At 51.8% G+C, this 21,909-nt stretch overlaps 1 protein-coding gene across 9 annotated transcripts; it reads left to right on the top strand.

Moving 5' to 3' along the window:
- Positions 1-462: 462 nt before the first annotated feature.
- On the top strand, positions 463-20,739 carry SEZ6L2 (seizure related 6 homolog like 2). 9 transcript variants are annotated; one of them, XM_005888827.3, is made up of 18 exons: positions 463-541; positions 1,463-1,594; positions 2,475-2,564; positions 2,902-3,041; positions 3,300-3,501; positions 9,538-9,723; positions 10,703-10,871; positions 11,499-11,662; positions 13,540-13,740; positions 14,199-14,337; positions 15,196-15,392; positions 15,512-15,706; positions 17,717-17,908; positions 17,992-18,183; positions 18,648-18,686; positions 18,869-18,986; positions 19,113-19,209; positions 20,256-20,739. In XM_005888827.3, exons 1-18 carry the CDS (start codon positions 463-465, stop codon positions 20,283-20,285), a joined length of 2,562 nt encoding a protein of 853 aa, XP_005888889.1. In that variant the 3' UTR covers positions 20,286-20,739. The 9 variants fall into 9 exon arrangements, with proteins under 9 accessions (XP_005888889.1, XP_005888886.1, XP_005888888.1 ...); XM_005888824.3 differs by having other exon boundaries at positions 2,265-2,564; XM_005888826.3 differs by lacking the exon at positions 1,463-1,594 and having other exon boundaries at positions 2,265-2,564.
- The last annotated feature ends 1,170 nt before the right edge of the window (positions 20,740-21,909 follow it).

The following is a 21,909-nucleotide window of genomic DNA, read 5'->3' as shown; positions in this document are numbered from 1 at the left end:
GCAACCCCCTCTCCACTCCTCCCCACCAAGCCCCACTAGAGCACAGTAGGGACCCTCCCTATTTTCGACCCCACCCTAGGTCCCCGGGACCTGTTTTGCCTCGACCCTCTCCCCCAGCTTAGAATCCAGCCAACCCGGGGGACCCAGGCGCCTGAGCCAGAGGGTAACCCAGGCGACCCGGCTCCTTCGCCCTTCTCGGCCCCACCCCCTGCAGCCGGAGCCGCGCCCCCTCTCCCACACACTCGGCAGCAGAGGACAGAAGAGATTGGGCAAAGAAGGGTGGGCTCCGGGCGACCCCCTACCTAGTTCTACCTCTCCGTCCCAAAGGGCAGAAAAATTGTCTCCCTTACTAACTGCTAGTAAGGGGTAAAAATTAACAAGAAAGATAAAAGGAGACGGAGGAAAGGTGACAGCTAGATTATTTAGGAGAGTCGCAGAGGAGAGAAATTGGTGTGAGTCGCCATGGGGACTCCCAGGGCCCAGCATCCGCCGCCTCCCCAGCTGCTGTTCCTATTTCTGCTGAGCTGTCCCTGGATTCAGGGTAAGGACATGGGTGCGTGGCGGTGGGCCCCCGGGAAGGTCCCCCTGAGGGGGTTCTATATCTTTCTTTCCCAGAACATCCTGCGTCTTCTGAGCTCCTGGGGGAGGGGAGGGGCACAGCTGACGGACGTAGTAGGGGGGCAAGCCAGGGCTTTCTGGCTTGCACCTGGATACCCTAACCCCATATATTGAGTTGGGAAACGAATGAGGGGAGCTTTTAGCAGCGTCTCAGGGGTTAAATCCAGGGAGAAGGGCTGGGGAAGTTGCGGGTGGGGGGCTATCTGCGGAGGCGGCAGAAGCAGGCAGGGTACCTGGGTGGGAGATGGAGGTGATGGGAGAGATGCCAGGCACTGCACACACAAATATTCTTGGACGTATGGACAAAGACAGATGAACAGAGGCAGTGCTCAGAGACCAGATATTTACTCCCCCACTCTGACCCTCTAGCCAGACTCCAGTAAAGGGGGCAGAGACTGCAGAGAATGGGGGGGGGTGGGGGGTGGGGGTGGGTAGCGCCGAGAGAGAGAACCACACTGCAGACAGAAACCCAGAGAGAAAGCTAAGCACTGCAGAAGCAAGGGCTGGGAGGTGCTGCCAGACCCTCCGCAGAGCCCCGGGGTTGCGGGGAGCACCTCTAAGGGGAAAATGAAGGTAGCAACCCGCCGCTTCTCTGCCCTCCTGGCGCTGTCCAAGGTGCTTACTGAGGGCCCACACGGCCTAGGGGAAAAGGGAGAAAGAAAGGGCTAGGGGGTGTGATGGGCAGCGGGGAGCCCCTCCTCCAGCCTTGGCTCTCAGCCCAGTCTGGGACCCTTCGAGCTCCTGCTGGCCCAGCTGACTGGGGAGGAAGAGCTCTGGAAAAGATCTTTCTGGAGAAGGAAGGCGTGTGGGGCAGTGGAAGAGCTCAGATGATTTCATCTCCTAGGTCTGCCCCTGAAGGAGGAGGAGGCATTGCCGGAGCCTGGAAGTGAGACTCCCACAGTAGCCTCTGAAGCCTTGGCAGAGCTGCTCCATGGGGCCCTGCTGAGGAAGGGCCCAGAGATGGGCTACCTGCCGGGTGAGGCCCCCAGAGTGGCAGAAGCTGAGAGGCAGAGGGAGGGACATTAACTCAGGGAGATGGGCAACCAGGCCAGTAAAATACAGAGAGAGACAGAGAGATGGTTCGAGAGAATCAAAACTGGACGTATACAGAGAGCCAGAGTGATCAAGAAACAGAGCCAGACGGAAAAGCAGACGATCAAAGAGAAAGACAGATGGAAACTCAGACCAGAATCAGAGATAGAGTGGGACAAAAAAAAAAAAAAAAACCACACAGAAAGAGAGAGAAAAGCAAGGATTAGTAGATTTAGAATCATAAAATCAGAGAGGGGTGAGAATATTAAACAGAGATCAAGAGTTCTAGAGAGAGCAAAAGAAAAAGACAGAGGAACAAGAAAGGGGTAACCAGGAGAGGGAGCCAGATCTGAATGGAGAGACAGAGATGCTCGATGAGACTGTCAGAGTGGAAGGGCCTGGACACAGAGAAGAAAAAGGGTGGAGGGCAGGATGTGGAAGGCTTGAGAGGCGGTGGGAAGCTGGGGTGGGGAAGGGAGAGGTGGGGGATCTGTGCCTTGTGGGGGAAGTCTTTTGGTCTCAATGGGAACTCTCAGTTTCCCTGAGCCCTACTCCCCAACCAAAGCCCACCAATTTGCTCCTCCTGTTCCCTGACTTCCCTTGCCCTATCCCAGGATCTGATCCAGACCCCACACTAGCAACCCCTCCAGTCGGCCAGACTATTGCAGCACCCTTTCTGCCTCGGGCCACTGAGCCGGGCACAGGGCCTCTGACAACCGCCGTAACCCCTAAAGGGGGTAGGGGGGCAGGCCCCACCGCGCCAGAGCTGCTGACCCCGCCCCCAGGAACCACAGCCCCGCCCCTTCCCGGTCCCGCCTCCCCAGGCCCACCCCTGGGGCCCGAGGGAGGAGAAGAGGAGACAACGACCACCATTATCACCACGACAACTGTCACCACAACAGTGACCAGCCCAGGTGAGACGATTGATGGGGGATGTGGGAGAGGAGCAGGGCGTGGATAGGGGAGAGGCTGCTGCATATGTGTGGAAGAAGGGATCCAGATAGGAGAGGGTCTTCTGCTTAAGAGTAATCATAAAGGCTAGCATTGATCTATGCTTACTATGTACCAGCGCCGTTCTAGGTTTTTATCTGAGAGTTGGGGAAGGGAGTTCTGGGCGCCCGTGGAAGAGTAAGCATTGGATTAAGTTATGAAGGGTGCTGGGGAGATGATGGATGGGGACCCCCGGAGTTGCTTGGCTGGGAGGGCACGAATGCAGAGAATCTCTCAGTCCTGGCGCTTCTGTCTCTTTAGTTCTGTGTAATAACAACATCTCCGAAGGCGAAGGGCACGTTGAATCCCCAGATTTAGGGAGCTCAGCCAGCCGCACCCTGGGGCTCCTGGACTGCACGTACAGTATCCATGTCTACCCTGGCTACGGCATTGAGATCCAGGTAACTGCATTAGGCATCCTATTGTGAAACCTCCTAACCCTTTCCTCTGGGCCCAGGGGTGTGCGCAGGTTTGGCCTAAGAAACAGAGAACTTGTTTTCTCCAATGAGCCTGGTTTCTGAGGCTCTCACAAACTCTCCTAGAGTTCTACAACTTGGCCAGTGTCACTGTGATGTTACATACAGTGAAAAGGGTGGGGGGCTTAGGGGGTTACCACCTTGGCTGATTTGCCCTGGCGGATCTGGATCTGGCTTCTTTAGGTGCAGATGCTGAACCTGTCTCGGGAGGAGGAACTTCTGGTGCTGGCTGGTGGGGGGTCTCCAGGTCTGGCCCCCCGACTCCTGGCTAACTCCTCCATGCTGGGTGAAGGACAGGTCCTTCGGAGTCCCACCAACCGGCTGCTCCTGCACTTTCAGAGCCCACGGGTCCCCAGGGGTGCTGGCTTCAGGATCCACTATCAGGGTGAGGAGTTTGGGGTCCTGGTGGAAAGGCAGGGGCCACACTGGGCTCAGGGGACATCTCATAGGCCTGCTAAGCTCACAGTGATGTCAAAGCCTTTTCCTCTTGCCTAGGATGGTGAGGGGCAGAATCCTCAGAGGAGACCTTCTTATTGTTTAGTTGCTAAATCATGTCTGACTCTTTTGTGATTCCATAGACTATAGCCTGGCAGGCTCCTCTGTCCATGGGACTTTCCAGGCAAGAATACTGAAGTGGGTTGCCATTTCCTCCTCCAGAGGATCTTCCCAAAGCTGAGATCAAACCCACATCTCCTGCCTTGACAGGAGCTTTCTTTACCAGGAGCCACCAGGGAAGCCCCAGAGGAGACCTATACACACTTATCTCACACAGAGATCTGTGTCTGGGTGTGCACCCACCCAAGGGACAGTTCATCCATTCCCTCAATAAATCTTTATCCAGAGCCCACTTCATACCAGCCCTGGGTTATCCTTGAGGAGAAGACTAAACAAGCCAAATGTAAAGGTAAATCAGAATCTAGGTAGGGAGATGGGCAAATAATCAAGATGATTATAATCCAGTGAGATAACGACCCCAATCCCTATGATGGAAGGACAATAGGCAAAATGTCAAAGGGACCTAAATTTCCTCTGTAAGGAATATAGGAACACCTCCTTGGAGGAGGTGATGACTAAGTTGACACCTGAAATGAGTTAACTAGGGAAAGGGTGGGAGGGACAGAAAGAGAAAGGCAGATGTCTAGATGGATCAAAAAACATATCCCAAGACCCAAAGGGGAGAAAAAAAAATTGTGACACCCACCCAGAGGAGTTGAGGTCACTCAGCATGGAATATAGAATTGTCCTGTGTGACCTGGGGTGAGTTACTTAACCTTTCTGGACTGCATTATCTTAACTGAAAAATGAGGATGATGTTACTTACCTCATCACATTATTAGGAAGGTCAGATGAATCCATACAAGTGCTTAAAACTGTCTGGTGCCTAGCGAGGGCTCAAAAATGTTGATCGTTGCTATTACAGGAAAAGCCCAGAAAGTGGTAGGGAGACTAGACTGGGAGGTAGGTCAGATTTGGATCACAAAGGGCCTTACTAGCTTCAGTGAGGAGTTCTCAGACTACATTATCCTTACAGGGGAGGAGGAGCCACTTCAAAATGTTTTAAGCAAGATAGTGACAGCCTCAGATTTGTGACCTAAAAAGATCCTGCTGACTTCCGGGGGAGCAGGCAAGAAAGAGGGGACGTGTTTGCGCATGCTTGCATTCTCCAGCACCCGCCCACAGACAGCCTACACACACGTGTTCATCCATATTTGCCTGTGTGTATGGAAACCTTCCCACGATGCAAGTGCATGTTCTAGCATACATGCGTGCATGAGGCCAGGGGCCCAGCCCATGATCCTTTTCTGGACATTGCTGCCATCTCCAAAGTCCCTTCCTCGGCTCAGAAACAGAGAGGGAATTGTGTCCCTTCATGTCATTTCATGGCTTTGCTGCCCCCTTGTGAGCTCTGCAGACCCTGGATCCCTTGTGACTTTATCCAGGACACAGGCAACCATTATCCCTTCCTCACACCCTCTCCTGTAATCTTTCTTCTGGACCTGCCCATGGGGTCAGGTGTGCAAGGTGGAGTCAGCAAACCTACCTGTAGAGAGACCAGTGAGTAGGGGTACATGTAGTTGGTGGTTAGGGCCTGGTTGTTGGGGAGCAAGGGCAGGCCTTGAGGGCCCAGGGCTGAGGGCTAGGCCTCAGATATTGTAAAATGGCTCCCCACTGGCTCCTTTAAGCAGCCACATCCCTAGTGCATTGAAAATAGGACTCGTTAGGCTAAATGGAACATCTGGGGAAGCAGGGCTACTGTGTAAATGGGCCTTCATGACCTGCCTCAGTCTTCCTTGTTCTGCAGCTTCTCCTGGCCCCTTTGGGACTGAGGCCCTGTTTAAGTCCTTGCCAGTCTCCACTAACTGGGCCTTCTGATCCACAGGGTCCCCATTAGCTTCTCTGAATGGTCAAAGGCTCCATCACCCCTCACCCCAGGGCCAACAAACGTTTCCATTTACGAAACCCTTTCACCAACTCTCCTTGCCTCCCCTTCTCACAGCAGCCCTGGGGGTGGCCATTGTCAACTCTGTCTCTGAGAGGAAGACAAAGCCTCAAAGCTTACAAGGATGGTTTGGCCACTAGCAAATGCATTGCAGAGTCAGAAGTCAGATCCCCAAGTCCCTGACCCCCAGTCGTTTACTAATTGAGGCTGAGGGGCAAGTGATTAACATTTTCTGAGGACTTTCTAGTTCCAGGTGCTTGGTGTGTTTTTCTTTAAGGCCAATCCTCAATGATAGGAATTGTTATTGTCATCTACAGATAAAAGGCTCAAGAGGCAAAGTCACGTGTTCGAGGCCATACAACAAATAAGTTGTGCAGCTGGAATTGGAGCTTAGGTCTGCCCATCTCTAAATTCACTGCTCTTTGCACTGCTCCACATTGACTCTTGGTGGCATCAATTGATCAGCAAGGCTAGGTTTTTAGGAGACAAAATAAAAACTGTTTGGTTCAGTCTCACAGTGGCAATGGGCAGGCATTAATGTGATGATAAACTTATGCATGTGGATTCTGTATGGACCAAAAAAAAAACACCTAACTTTATTGAAAAGGGGAGTGGGGGGTCAGGAAAACTTCCTGGAGGAGGTGGTACTTCAGTTATTCCTTGAAAGATGAGAAAAAGTAAGATGAGAGCCTTGCAGGTAGAGGAAATTATGTGAAAAATACATGGAATTGGGACCATAAGGAGTCACAAAACTATACCTTGGGCTAGACCCAGTTGTGGAAGGGGCTTTCAAGCCCCTTCAATCTAAAGTGTTCAGGCTTGAGTCTGTCAGTCATAGGCAGCCATCACAGAAGCTAAAGTTTATTGAAATTACAGTGTTTGGGGTTTTTTTTTTTTTTTCTTTTTGCGGGAGGTGGGGGATGTGTCTTGTTTTGGCCACTGTGTGACTTGCAGGATCCCCTACCAAGTATTGAACCCTGGCCCAGCAGTGAAATTGCCAAGCCCTAAGGCTGCAGTCCATGGGGTCGCAAAAAGTCAGACATGACTGAGTGACTTCATTTTCACTTGCATGCATTGGAGAAGGAAATGGCAACCCACTCCAGTGTTCTTGCCTGGAGAATCCCAGGGACGGGGGAGCCTGGTGGGCTGCCTTCTGTGGGGTCGCACAGAGTCGGACACAACTGAAGCGACTTAGCAGCAGCAGCAAGGATGCTGAAAGCTTGGCTTCTCTATACACCAGTCCTGAATCGAATCTCAGAGACAGAGTTTGGGGTGATGTAGAAAAGAAGAGCTTTGTTACTTTGCCAGGCAAAGGGGCCCAGAGCTTGCTAATGACATCAAAATAATGTGTCCCAACTTAGAGAAAATGAGAAGTCTTATAGTAATTGTTCAAAGGGGGACTGATCAGCTCGTGGATATTCTCCTGATGGGTTGGTGGTGAGATCAGTAGAAGTCAGCATCATCAACCTTCATGTCCAACTGGTCTGGGGTCTATAAACTTGTGGGCAGCATGCCATCGTTAATTTTTGTTAGCTTCTCCCACCTGGCAGGGGTTTCAGCATCTACAAAATAGCTCAAAGATATTGTTGTGTGTATTCATTGATGGGGAAATAGGACTGTGTCCTCGGGGTGCACTATTATTTCTCTTTTTAAAACCAAATATTTATTTGGCTGCTCTGGGTTTAATTGATAGTTCTAGCACTGGGGATCTTTGTTGCCACATATGGGATCTAGTTCCCTGACTAGGGATTGAAGCCCAGCCCCCTGCATTGGAAGATCAGAGTCTTGGCCACTGGACCACCAGGGAAGTCCCACTATTGTTTCTCTTGACTCTCCCTGGTCTCAGCATCCCCTCCCTTCCCTAATTAATAGCTGCTAGAAGCTGCCCATTAGAACTGAGGGAAAGTCATAGAGGCTGAATGAAGGCTGTTTCCCATAACCAAAGAAATGGGGGACACAGAAAGGCTTTGTGCTTAGAAGCCCCACAGGGCCCTGCTCAGTGTCACTAACCACTGGACCACCAGGAAATGCCCAGATCCTGTGCTCTACAAGAAGAAGGCAATGGCACCCCACTCCAGTACTCTTGCCCGGAAAATCCCATGGATGGAGGAGCCTGGTAGGCTGCAGTCCATGGGGTCGCTATGAGTCGGACGTGACTGAGCGACTTCACTTTCACTTTTCACTTTCACACAATGGAGAAGGAAATGGCAACCCACTCCAGTGTTCTTGCCTGGAGAATCCCAGGGACGGCAGAGCCTGGTGGGCTGCCGTCTCTGGGGTCGCACAGAGTCAGACACGACTGAAACGACTTAGCAATAGCAGCAGCATGATCTACAAGGTCGTATTTGTGTTGATCTTAGTAGACCATGAACTCCTGAAGGCAAGGCTTTAGTCTGTTTCACCTCTGGCCCTCGGACCCAGCCAAGGAAATGCTTGTTGAATTTTGAAACACGGAGAGACTAGCGTCTCTAACAGAATCGCTCAGGACTGGAGAGTCAGAAAAAGCAAATGCCTAGACAAGCTGGACCCTCTGCTAACCACAGCCTGCCCCTCCTACAAGATCCAGCTTTGAGGTATTTCCTCCAGGAAGCACTCCTGCCAGCTTTTAAAAATTACTACACTTTATTTTATTTTATTTATTTGGCTGTGTCAGGTGTTAATTGCTGCAGCACACGTGATTTTCACTGACTCATCCAGGATATTCTGTTGCAGTACACAGTCTCTCTAGTTGCAGTGGCGTGTAGGATCTTAGTTCCCTGACCAGGGATGGAACCAGCGTCCCCTGCATTGCAAGATGGATTCTTGGCCACTGGACCACCAGGGAAGTCCCCAGGAAGGCCTTCTTGATGAGCTCTGCTTAACCAGACATACAGAGCTCTGTCAGGATCAAGTTCAGAGTCCATCATTGACTACCAATGCACTTTCTATTTATTTGTTTTATCTCATATGACTGCAAGAATTTCAGGAGGCTTTCAAAAAAAGACCACAAGCAATAAAATTAAATAGAATAACTAAGAAAAAAATTGGCATCAGGTAATGCTTATTAAATTTGGGGAAAAAAAAAGAATGTGGATGGAAATTCCCTGGTTGTCCAGTGGTTAAGACTCTGTGCTGTGTCTGCTGAGGGCTTGGGTTCAATCCCTAGTTGGGGAACTAAGATCCCAGAGGCTGAGTAGCATGACTGGAAAAAAAGAATGTGGATGGACAAGCCACTGTTACTGGGAGCAAGTCTCACTCCATCTGATTCTGAGCTTCCCAGCAGCCAGTGCAAAAAGAGAGATTCCAGAGCTCTCACGACAGGAAAGAAGACAAACCAGTTGCTTAGGGAAAGCAGAGCTTTCCCTAGCACTTTACTTTCTGTGGAAGACTTACTCAGAGGGTACTGAGTATTAGAGTCTTTAATGGCAAAATACTTTCTAAAGGAGCTCATTGTGACTCCTTTGGATGAGAGCTGAGGATATAATACCACAGTGCACCTCAGTGGAAGGAAGTCTGTGGGTGTGGAGGGGAGAAAATGATATGAGCCACTTAATAACTCGGAGCCTCAATTTCTACATCTAGAAAGTGGGTCACAGCCTTCCTCCTCAAAAGTGCTGCATGAACTCATTTTGGAAGCTGAGTGGGCTCTGCAAATACCATGTGTTATTATTAGAGCTGGATGGGGTTCAGAGTGGTCAACTGATTTGCCTGAGGTCACACAGCCAATGAGTGCTAGCTAGGGTCCAGAATTTCTTTGAGTCTCAGGTTATCATCTCATCTGTAAAATGGGGGCCCAAGGGAGTAGATTACAAAGATTAGGGGACATCAGGGGTGTGGAAATTACCTCCTCGAGAGAAAATGTGTCCACGTAAGGACTCCAGTATGAAGCCAGTGTGTGCCTCTGGGGGTGGGGGGGTGGAAAGAGGGGGAGGAAGTGCTGGGGGGTCAGTGAGAGAGGGTGGCATGGGAAAGTGAGGTCTTCTCCTTCTCTGCCTGATCCAGCCTACCTCTTGAGCTGCGGCTTCCCTCCCCAGCCAGCACATGGGGACGTGAGTGTGACAGACCTTCACCCTGGAGGCACTGCCACTTTTCACTGTGATTCGGGCTACCAGCTGCAGGGAGAGGAGACCCTCGTCTGCCTCAATGGCACCCGGCCAGCCTGGAGCAGTGAGCCCCCCAGCTGCATGGGTGAGTCTCCTGCTCCTCTCCGTCCCAGGAGCCCCGCTGGAGGGGTCTGTCTTTGGGGATCTCTGTCTTTGGGGAGCACCCATCTTGAAGGTTTTTTTTTATCCTGAAGAGTCCCTATCCTAGGGTCTCCCTCTGGAGCTCTTCACCCTAAGGGTCTCCATCCTTGGTGTCTCCATTCTTGGAAGGTCTCCATCTGGAGAAATCCCATCTGGAGGGTTTCCAGATCTTAGTTCCCTGGCTAGGGATTGAACCCGTGCCCCTAGCAGTGGAAGCATGGAGTCCTAACCACTGGACTGCCAGGGAATTCCTGGAGGGTCCCACGTGGGGAGTCATCATTCTAGAGGTCCCTGTTTTGGATAACGCTCATCCTAGAGGAAATCACTTTTGAGGTCTGTATCTGGAGGGTCTCTGTACTGGAGAGCCGTCATCCTGGGAGCCTATCCTGAGTATTCGCCATCGGAGAGCTTCAGTTTGGGGGCACGTGCTTATGCGTGTGTACTAAGTTGCTTCAGTCATGTCCAACTCTCTGCTTCCCTATGGACTGTAGCCTGCCTGGCTCCTCTGTCCATGGGATTCTCCAGGCAAGGATACTGGAGTGGGTTGCCGTGCCCCTCCTCCTTGGTGGGGACGATCCCCACCAAGGGATTGAACCTGCATCTCTTACATCTCCTGCATTGGCAGGCAGGGTTTTTTTTTTTTCTTTTTACCACTAGTGCCACCTGGGGGGAATCCCTCATAACTCCCCACCCCAGGGTGTCCACATCTGGGGAGTGTCCATCCTGGGGGCGGGGTGTCCAGCCTGGGGTCTTTGTATTCCAGAGCTGGTTCCTTACCTGGGTAGTGGCATGGAAAAGTCCTGGGGTGAGCCTGTAGGGCAGAGGTCATCCCAAGGCCAGGGCCCAGGCAGAGCTGTGGGCGCAACAGCTCTGAGGATGGGACAAGGACAAGTCGCCTTAACCTGCTGCCCCTCTGCCCACAGCATCCTGTGGGGGCACCATCCACAATGCTACTCTTGGCCGCATCGTGTCCCCTGAGCCTGGGGGAGCTGCAGGGCCCAACCTTACCTGCCGCTGGGTCATTGAAGCAGCCGAGGGACGCCGGCTGCACCTGCACTTCGAGAGAGTCTCGCTGGATGAGGACAATGACCGGTGAGGGTCTGAGCCTTGGGTCAGAGGTTCCCCCTTCAAGGAAATAGGAAGGCTACCGCAGGGAGGCAGCAGACTAGGGGCATCCCAGTTGGGATCTATGTTAAATGGAGATCAGTCCTTCCCCTTTCTTAGGCAGTGTAGCTGTGAAAACCGAGACGATCACTTAACCTCTCTGTGCCTCATTTTCTTCATCTGTAGAATGGAGATAATAGTAGCTCCCTCTTAATGTTTCTGTGAGGACAAATGAATTAAAAATAAGTGAAATTCTTGGAGTGACCAGCACACTGTAAGCACTCTAAATGTGTTTACCATCATCATCATTATCCTCAGTCTTTATCTAATAAACTGGTACCCCAGGTCTGTCACTAGCTGCTCTGTGATGCTGGACAGGTTACTTACCCTTTCTGTGCCTCAATTTTCTCATCTATAAAATGAGGGATAATAATAGTATCTGACTTGAGGGTTCTTGTGAGAATTCAATGAGATAAAATGTGTACAGGCTTAGAAGAGTCCATGGCATATAGTTAATATTTGAAAGCAATAGCTATGAAATTAAGTTAGAGCAGGCAAGAGGTGAAGCAGCTTCCTAGGGGAAGCCAAGCTCCTGACCACCTCTGTTCATCCCAGGCTGATGGTACGCTCAGGGGGCAGTCCCCTCTCACCAGTGATCTATGACTCAGACATGGATGATGTCCCAGAGCGGGGTCTCATCAGTGATGCCCAGTCTCTCTATGTGGAGCTGCTTTCAGAGACACCTGCCAATCCCCTGCTGCTAAGCCTCCGATTTGAAGGTAACAGCCTTCCCCCTGGGGCCCCAACTCCCCCACTTTCCCTTCTTCCTGATGCCCGGGCATGGTCACAAGCACATATTCCATCTCTGCTCATCTCCATGTTTGGATTCCTCTAAACTGACTTGCCTCCTGATCCCCAAGGGACAAAGATTCTGTCTAATTTCCTGAGGTGGCCTTTCTACTTAAGCTTCAGGTATGGCTGGATCCAGGTACAGCTGGTCTCAGGTACACAGCCAAGAGGCCAGTTGCTTTCATCTCTCCTTTCTTCCCTCTTGGCTGGCTTCATTCTTAGGCAGACTCTCAGCCTGTGTACCTAGCAGTTCCAGATTTACACACCACCAGCTTTAGTAACTCCATTAAAAAGAGAGGAAGCATACCACTTTTCTAAGAGCTTCAGCAAAGATGCCAGGAAAGGCTTTCAATGTCCTGGCTTAGGTCAGATGTCTATGCCTGAGCCAGTCACTGTCAGGTGGTATAATGTTTGGCAGATCCACATCACACGTCCATTCCTAGTTGGCCCCAGCTGAACCTCATGGACTGGAAGTGGGGAGGGCATGAGACCCAAAATGAAAATAGGAGTGCTCTTAACAGAGGAAGGAAGACTGGATGCCAGATAGGTAGAAGCAAGGAAGTCAGTGATCATAGGAGGAGTCATTTGAACTAGGACTTACAGGATAGAGAGAACTTTAAAAGACAAAGATTGGAAATGAGCATCAGATAAAAGAACAGTGTGAGCAACAGTAGAGAGGTAGAGAAAAGCCTGATATGTCTGGGATACAGAGAGTTTCCCTGTGTCTCAAGTCGAGGATTTATGCAAACAGTAGCAGGAAAGAGACAAAGAAAGTGAAATGTACAGCGATGAAAGGGGCTGGTTTCTGATATGAATCAAGGGAGAAAGGGAATTTGCACTGTGCCCTGATGGGTGCATAGGATTTGGACATCACACCTTACCAGGTTAAGTAACAGTGAAATAGAACAGTGGATCTGATAAATAAATTGCATATTAGATTCTGAGACTGCAAAGAGAATTTCTAGGTCTGAGGCCTGCCTCCATAATTGTGGGTCACTATTGCTCCATGGGCTTCAGACTCTTTCTGTATCTTTCTGAATCTTACCTGAGTCTTTGCAGCTAAGATATGATCAGATGGGTAAAAACTAAAATGCTCTACAAATGTTCATTTTCACTGCCTTAGCCCAAAGTTAAATAAGTAGCTTTTTGTATTTGCCTCACTTTTGGATTCCAGCCACAGTATGGATTATCAGGGATGATCAGAAGTCAACTGTTATTTTTGAGGAGTGAGCACACCTACATGAGCCAAGTCTCCAAAGGCACCCTTTCCCCCTCAGTCCATTGCAGCTTCCAGAGCCAAGCGTTTCTGGCTGGGAATCAAAGAGTCTGGGCTTAAGAACGTCTGGTTCTGCCACTGCCCCACCCTGTGACATGGGGCAAATGGCTTTTTGTCTACGGACCTGGTGTCCTCATCTATAGAATAGTGGCTGGGACTTGACTGGTCTCAGCCTCTGTCTAGAGGCCAAGGAGCTAACATAAATGTGCCAATGAGGAATGTTAAGGTTTGGGGGAAACTGGAGAGTGAAAGCTAAACCCAAGGGCATTCAATTTTAAATAACCCACTGGGGGGCCAAACCACACTGGAATTCAGCCCAGTTCCCCAGTCTGAGATCCCTAGAGGCCTGTCCTATTGTGTGTGTGTATTTAAAAAGTATTTATTTATTGGCTACATGGCATGTAGGATCTTAGTTCCCTGACCAGGGATTGAACTTGCAGCCCTTGCATTGGAAGCACAGAGTTTTAACCACCAGACTGCCAGGGAAGTCCCTGTCCTAATGTTTACTTCCTGTGACTGACTCCTCTCTAGCCTTTGAGGAAGATCGCTGCTTCGCCCCCTTCCTGGCACATGGCAACGTCACCACCACGGACCCTGAGTACCGCCCAGGGGCACTGGCCACCTTCTCGTGCCTCCCAGGATATGCCCTGGAGCCCCCTGGTCCCCCCAATGTCATTGAATGTGTGGATCCTACAGAACCCCACTGGAATGACACGGAGCCAGCCTGCAAGGGTGAGCCCTCCACCGCCCTAGACTTCCTTCGGTCCACAGGCTACCTCCTGATCCGGGGAACCTAGGAAAGCCATCAGAAAAGAGAACCTAGTAAACTCAGGCCTTGGATCAATCCCTGTCCTTTTCAGAGGCTCAGCTCAGTTTTCTTAGCTAAGTAGTTGGTGGGCTTGTTACAGAATTCAGGGATCATAACCCAAATATCTTCAAGAACTAGGGCTGGAGTTGGGCTAAGTCAGAGATTGGGTGGTGATGCATCGGCTGGTGAGTGGGCGGGGTGAGTTAAGAGTGGGGCTGGGGATTGGACACAACAGGACTAAGCATAGCAAGAATCAGGTGGATAATAGATAATAGAAGTCCGGGAGGAGGTATGGTGTGCAGAGTTGGGAGTGGTGAGAATGGTGGTGAAATGTAGACTGCATGCCCACCTGATCCTGAATCTGACACCATTTCTCCCCTAGCCATGTGTGGAGGGGAGCTGTCAGAGCCAGCTGGTGTGGTCCTCTCTCCGGATTGGCCCCAGAGCTATAGCCCTGGCCAAGACTGTGTGTGGGGTCTGCATGTCCAGGAAGAAAAACGCATCTTGCTCCAAGTTGAGATGTACGTTTGGGTACCACAGAGGGTGCGATGGGTGTGGGCTCAGCCATGTGATATGACAATGCACTGCCCTGCTTTCTCAGGGCATGTGAAAGCTGTCTTGAGCTTTTTCACATGATTCGGTGGATATATGTTCAGATTAAAAGGGTGTATAAGGATTCAGGATGGGGGTGTGGGACATCGAGTAGACCTAGGGACAAATCATGTATTGGGTGGAAAACCTTGGAGAAGCAAATGGGGTAATGCAGCCTTCCTCAGGGGCTATTGTGAAAAGGGGGCTGTGGCCTGGAGTCTCACTGTTTGACTGTTTCCAAGGCCACCTGTGGAGTGATTTCCAGGGACCCAGGCCCAAGTGTTGCATCAGCAGCAGCACACAAGATGAGTATAGGTGTGGGGGAAATCCAAAGAGCTCATTTGATGTGAGGTGGTCATGTGCCTGGACAAAACTAGAGTGGGCATAGCTCAAAAAGCAGGTACTCAGACGGGGCCTAGAATTGGGCGGGGTGGTAATGAGCATGGCCTGTGGTTGGTCAGAGCTGGAGTTGAGCATGGCCTGTGGTTGGTCAGAGCTGGAGTTGAGCCTGACCAATCACAGGCTTTTGGAGTTAAGCATCACCCGGTGATAGAGAAGGGACTGGGGAGTAGAAGGTGTTAGCAGTGAGCAGGGTTGGGTACTGGGAAGCAGAAATCGGGAGAAACCAATGGAACCTGGAGCGGCTAGCATGGAGAAGCCCATAATTGATCCAAACCTGAGGCATGGGACAGGCAACTGGAGAGTAGGTAAGGTTAGTAATGAACCGAGTTAGGATTGAGCAGAACTGGACGGGAGGAGCTGATCATAACCCATGCCCCACTCTGCAGCTTGAATGTGCGCGAAGGGGATATGCTGACGCTGTTCGATGGGGACGGTCCAAGTGCACGAGTCCTGGCCCAGCTGCGAGGGCCTCAACCGCGCCGCCGCCTCCTCTCCTCTGGGTCCGACCTCACGCTGCAGTTCCAGGCACCGCCCGGACCCCCCAACCCGGGCCTGGGCCAGGGTTTCGTGTTGCACTTCAAAGGTACGAAGGCCTAGGGTCCCGAGATGGGCAGGGGTCCCGCAAGTCAGAGAGGCCTCCAAAGCTGGAAGGGCGCCCTGGGTCTCAGGACAGCCTCCAAACTCGCTGTCTGTCCTCTGCAGAAGTCCCGAGGAACGACACGTGCCCCGAGCTGCCGCCTCCGGAGTGGGGCTGGAGGACGGCCTCCCACGGGGACCTGATCCGGGGCACGGTGCTTACTTATCAATGCGAGCCTGGTTATGAGCTGCTCGGCTCCGACATTCTCACCTGCCAGTGGGACCTGTCCTGGAGCGCAGCGCCGCCCGCCTGCCAAAAGAGTGAGCCCGGACCCCGCCCCTGCCACTCATGGCCCCGCCCCTGCCCACCTGTGTTTCACTGCTCTGCTTGGGCCCCGCCCATCCCCTCTGCGCCCCGCTTCGTCCCATCTTGTCCCCGCCCCTGTTTTGTCTGGGCTCCACCCCTTCGCTCTAGGTCTTGCCCAGATCTTCTTTAGGCCCTGACCATATGTCCCCTGGGTATACCACTCCTCTGCTCCTCGGTGTCCCGAAACTGTCCTCTTTGCTCCCCAGTCTCAACTTCCCACGGCTACATCCCTTCGTCTCGCGCTGTCCTGGGTCACGGCCCTGGCCCTCTGGGACCCGCCTCATCTTTTCGTGGCCGCGCCCCCACAGTCTCTTAACCCCGCCTCTGCTCCGTCTGAGTTCCACCCCTTACCTGGCCCTTCAGTCTCTCAGTCCCCAACGCTTGACATTACGGGGAGCCACTTTGCTGGGGCCTAAGCTCGTCAGAGAACTTGGTTAATTTTAATGCAGTCAATAAAGTGCCATGCTGGGTTGGGGCTGGGGTTGTACAGAGAGGTTGGGAACCCTACCTACGGAGACAGAGCTCACAGCTCACAGTCTCGGAGAGGGACAGATACTTAACTCAAGATATTACAGTGCTAAGTGCTGGGTAACTTCAGGCAAGGTACTTAACATCTCTGAGTTTTTTCATCCGTGAAGTAGGAATAGGGTGTTGTGAAAAGCAAATGAAAAGTTTTTCACATTAGTACCTGGTGATAGTAAACAGTAAGTACTAGCTGCTGTAAGTATGAAGAAGGGCTGTGGGAAAAGGGAGGGTGCATTACCCCACAGATAGGGCTGAAGATTTCACAGAGGAGGCGGCATTTAAAGGAGCTGGGAGTGTTTATCTTTTAGAATTGAAAAGAGGGGTGGCATCTTGTCACTTTCACCAAATTTTGGGAAGCCTGTCATGAGGATATGGGGCTGTAGGTCTTTCATCTGGAACGCAGGAGGAACAGTGGGACCAATGAGGATAAGTTTCAGGAAGCCAGATTTCGACTGGACACCAGGAAAACTTTCTAGTTGACACAGGTCCCCTTTCCTTGAAGGATTCACAGGATGTCTAACCCAGAAACCAGATAGGATGGAGCAGGGACAGGAAGACATGAGAGCAGGGCCGGAGGGGATAGGGTCTGACCCAGCTGCCCAAGTCTAAGGAGAGGACCCGCCCCAGGCCTCACACTGAGCCTTCAGCTGAGCTGAGACCCAGGTCTCTGAAACTCAGCTCAATGCTCCATGGCTGTGACCCTGAACAGTTCCAGCTCTGCCACTTTCTGATTGAGTGACCATAGGCCAGTCATTTGACTGCCTTGAACTCTGAGCCCCAAGGGAGATGACAGTGACCTTGATCCCTCATCAGGGTATATGATATCGTGTTTGTAAAACATTTAGCAGGGTGCCTTGCACACGTCTGTATATAGGAAACGGCTTTGCCTGGGACTCTTTCGTAGCATGTCTGTGAACAGATACCCACAGGGGCCAGGCAGGCAACATAAGTGAGCAGACTGGGCTAAGAATGAGGGAAGCAGGAGGGCTGGACCCCTCTTCTGCTGATGATTTGCCAGGCAGGGCTGACACAGCGGGCATTTAGCTGGTTTGCTCTGGCTAAGTGGTTCACTATTTCAAATTTCACCCTGGGATGGGGGCCCAGGTTGCCCCACACAGTCGGTCTTCTGGAAGAAAAGTGTCAGCTCCGCTCAGTCATGTCTGACTGTTTTGCGATCCCATGGACAGTAACCCACCAGGCTCCTCTGTCCATGGAATTCTCCAGGCAACAATACTGGGAAATCTGATATGTAAAATGCATTGAATTTTTAAAGTTTTCCCAATTCCTGCTCTCTTCATTCTGAGGAAGGAGAGGGAGGTGGTGGAGGGTGGGGGTCTGCCCCAAGGAGATGGCCTATGGCTCAGGGCTTTCCCAGCTCTCAGCTTCTAGGAGATCTTTTAAGGCCCCGGCTCCCCGTGACTTTGCTCTCTTGTCAACAGTCATGACTTGTGCCGACCCAGGTGAGATCACCAATGGGCACCGTACCACCTCCGATGCTGGCTTCCCGGTTGGCTCCCATGTCCAGTACCGCTGTCTGCCCGGGTACAGCCTGGAGGGGGCGGCCGTGCTCACCTGCTACAGCCGGGACACGGGCACGCCCAAGTGGAGCGACCGGGTCCCCAAGTGCGCCTGTGAGTCTGGGGACACCCTGGGACAGGTGGCTGGGTGGCCTGCTCACAGTGCAGCTGGTCCATGGCTGACCTCTTCCCCGCAGTGAAGTACGAGCCGTGCCTGAACCCTGGGGTGCCAGAGAATGGCTACCAGACACTATACAAGCATCACTACCAGGCTGGCGAGTCTCTGCGCTTCTTCTGCTATGAGGGCTTTGAGCTCATCGGCGAGGTCACCATCACCTGTGTGCCCGGCCACCCCTCCCAGTGGACCAGCCAGCCTCCACTCTGCAAAGGTGCCTGGGCATGCAGGGCAGGAAGGGGCATAGCAGTGTCTGGGATGCGACAGGGCAGGGAAAGTTAGGTAGCACATTCGAGACTGCTGAGTTTTCCTGTTCACCTCCAATGGGCTGTCATCCTCAGAGGTAGATCCACAAGCCCTGGGGAAGTTGAAGGTCATGGACTCATCCTAAGGGAAGTAGGACAGGGGGCTTTGGTTTGGCAGTCCCTTGCCCTCTGGACTGGTCTCAGTTTCCTTATTTTTGACAAATTCTACAGCCCTGGTGGGTTTAGACTCCCCAGGGGTCTGGAGAAGGACGACCAAGGCCCTGCCCCCACTGAGGGAAGGATCAAGCTAAGGTTGAGCAGAGGGCAGAGAAACCAGGCTGTCCGACCCAGCCCCACCGGGCTCCCGGCCCTCTCTGCAGCCTCCTTCCCTCCCTGGCTCAGACCCCGTCCCCTCCCCCTCCTCTCCCTGCAGTGGCCTTTGAGGAGCTCCTGGACAACCGAAAACTGGAAGGTCAGTGAGGGCACAGTGGAGACCCAGGCCTGGCCGAGCTGGGAGGGCAAGGCAGAGGCCGGGGGCAGGAGGCCAGATCCCCGGCGGGGTGAGGGCCCAGGGGTTCAGGGCCCAGGGCAGGAGGCTGGGAGAGCCCAGGGTGGGCCCAGTGCCAGCTCACTGGCCTCTCCTCCTCTCTCCAGTGACCCAGACCACTGACCCGTCACGGCAGCTGGAGGGTGGAAACCTCGCCTTGGCCATTCTGCTGCCCCTGGGCTTGGTCATCATCCTTGGGAGTGGTGTTTACATATACTACACCAAGTAAGTACCTGACTCGGGGAGCTGCTGGCCAGGGCAGACGTCCTGCCTGCCTGGCACAGAAGCCCGGGTGAGGGGGGGTTGGGGGCTCACTTCTCGATAAGCCCCTCTATCTCCTTCCTTTCCCAGGCTACAGGGAAAATCCCTCTTCGGCTTCTCGGGCTCCCATTCCTACAGCCCCATCACGGTGGAGTCAGACTTCAGCAATCCACTGTATGAAGCTGGGGTGAGCCTTTCCCGTACCCTAGAGTGCCCCACCCCTCTGCTCCCCTGGGACCCTATACGCTTCTCTCAAGGTCTCTGTAATATCAGTCTTGGGAACTGCAAACTCAGCTGCCTACAAAGGCCACATCAGTGAACAAAGCAAGTCAGTGGGCCAATAGGGAGTGGTGGGGACTGTGGCTAATTTAATTGGAAAATGTGTACTCCATCCTCTTTGTGGTGGAATTGTTGTTCAGTTGCCAAGTCGTGTCTGACTCTGTGACCCCACAGACTGCAGCTCACCAGGCTTCCCTGTCCTTCACCATCTCCTGGAGTTTGCCCAAGTTCATGTCCATTGAATCAGTGATGGCACCCAACCATCTCATCCTCTGGCGGAAACCTAGGCTCAATTGCCAGATCTTCCAATTGTCCGAGAAGATCCAGAAATTTCAATTTTTATGTGATTTTAAGATACTGTAGAGTGAAAAAAAAAAAAGATACTGTAGAGTGAACCAAACATATCCATTGGCCAGATTCAGCCCAATTCATATCCCATGGCTGCCAAACTCCCAGTGATCAATGTTATTTGAAAAATACAGTCTTGGATTTCCCTGGAAGCCCAGTAGTAAAAACTCTATCATTTGATAGACAATGTATTTTGCTATTTAAAGGCAAAGTTTTCTTATACAAGGGGTATTTAAATCAGTTAATTTATTTGGTATTCGACCAAAGAAAAGCCATTTGCTCCTGTGCTGAAAGAAAACAGGCTGTGTTGAACTACATCTGAGACCACACCATTCTATATTTAATGGGCAATTTAAGGGAACTTCAAGGGTAAATTTAGTACCAAGGGACTGGGAATTTGGCTCCAGCGTGAACTGGAACTCCACACTTTTAATGCAGGGGCCATGGTTCAATCCCTGGTCGGGAACTAAGATCCTGCATTCTGTGGCCAAAAACAACAAACAAACAAACAAACGCAGAGTCTTTCCCCTTCCTTGTGGATACCTATTTTGCTGTCTCATCCACCTCCATCCCACTCCAGCAGCTGATACATCTCTCTGTTTCCAGGATACACGCGAGTATGAAGTATCCATCTGAACACCAAGACAAAGGCTGCAGGACGCCCTTCCTCTCCTCATTCTGGGCAGGAAGGAGCACAGGACCTGGTCTCTGGCTTCCTTCCTCCCTGCTGTGTAAATAGTCTCCTGGTCCCACAAGGGGGCTTTGATGGCCCTGGGGACCCTACAGTAAATAAACCAGCATCCTGTGCCGAAAGCCTCCTCTTCTCAGTTGCCAAACAAGGGGCCTGCCCCACCGACTCTACCTGCTTTTGGACCCTGGGAGGGGAACTCAGTCCCAGCTGCAACTCCTGGGGCACCTCCAGCCCAGGGCACCCCACAGGGACTATACCCAAGAGCTCTGCTGTTCCCTTGGCCAGGAAGGCTCTGTCCTTCCCAGTTGCTCTGGCCCTGGCCTAACCTCTAACCCTAGAGGGTCAGAAGAAGAGGGATGAAGCGGAGAGCTGGGACAAGACCCCTACCCCTTTCCTGCCATGCCCCCTTCCCATGGTGTCCCCGCCTTTGCTTCTGGATTTTTGGTTTTGAGCAATAAACAGAAAATCACCATTTGTAACTGGGCTGGTGGGGTGTGGGAAGGTGGGTCACAGAGCACTGGAGATGGCGATAGTGGTCTCTCTGGAGAGAGGGCTGGGGAGAGAGGAACAATTTGGGGGAAAGATGGCAGTTTACGTTTGCAAACAGGGCAGTGTTGAAGAGGCTGGCCTGGGATCAAAAAGCCTGGCTTTAGGCTCAGCCTCTGGAGGACCAGCTGGGTCCCCTCCTGGCCTCAGCTCTCTCTCTACGGGGCTTGGCATTTCCAGGCTCTTCAGGATGGGCCATAGCTGGCAGTAGGTGCCGCTCATCTCTCACTGTTTGCGTCCATGCATGCTTGCTAAGTTGTTTCAGTTGCGTCCGATTCTTTGCGACCCTATGGACGGTAGTCCGCCAGGCTCCTCTGTCCATGGGATTCTCCAGGTAAGAATACTGGAGTGGGTTGCCATGCCCTCCTCCAGAAGATCTTCCCTACCCAGGGACTGAACCTGTGTCCCTTACGTCTCCTGCATGGGCAGGTGGGTTCTTTACCACTAGCACCACCGGGGAAGCCCACCTCTTAGTGTCTAACAGGTGGAAAACAGCACTCAATTTGTTTCACGACCAGTTGCCCTAAAAGTTGGCCCCTTCTTGAAAATTCTTGTAATAAACCCAAGTGTACCGTTCTTTCTCCCCCCAATCTTCTTGGCGTTTCAAGCATATCTGCTATTACATGTATACCAAGTATTAGATTTGCAGCCTTTCCTAAACAATGAGCTTGTTTTGTATCCTATGGGTGTCCTTTTCTTTACTCTTGGGCATTATAGGGAATTTATAACCAGTTTGTCTTAAAGTCTTTCTCCAAATCAATTGAATTTTCCTTAATTAAAATTTTATAACTAAATATAATGAAATATTTTTAGAACACTCAAAAGAGGACTGAATTTTAGGAGAACAAGAAGCAAACTGACCTTGATAAATGCTTAAGTTTGGGGCATTGATTCTGGGCCAGGCATTGTGATGAGCTCTATGCATACAATTATGTTTTTAACTCTCACAAGGTCCTTGAGAGGCAGGGACAATTATTTCCATTTTTCAGATAAGGAAACAGGGGCTTGGAGATGTGAACTGAC

The sequence above is a fragment of the Bos mutus genome, chromosome 25 (assembly GCF_027580195.1).
Source record: "Bos mutus isolate GX-2022 chromosome 25, NWIPB_WYAK_1.1, whole genome shotgun sequence".
NCBI classification, from domain to species: Eukaryota; Metazoa; Chordata; class Mammalia; order Artiodactyla; family Bovidae; genus Bos; species Bos mutus.
This window is presented reverse-complemented; position numbering and strand designations above follow the sequence as displayed.

Excerpts from the sequence above, each read along its gene's own strand:
- SEZ6L2 (XM_005888824.3), top strand. The coding sequence starts at position 463 with ATGGGGACTCCCAGGGCCCAGCATCCGCCGCCTCCCCAGCTGCTGTTC. Across the intron at positions 9,724-10,702 it reads TGAGCCCCCCAGCTGCATGG|CATCCTGTGGGGGCACCATC; the intron begins GTGAGTCTCCTG and ends CTCTGCCCACAG. Across the intron at positions 18,687-18,868 it reads GGACAACCGAAAACTGGAAG|TGACCCAGACCACTGACCCG; the intron begins GTCAGTGAGGGC and ends TCCTCTCTCCAG.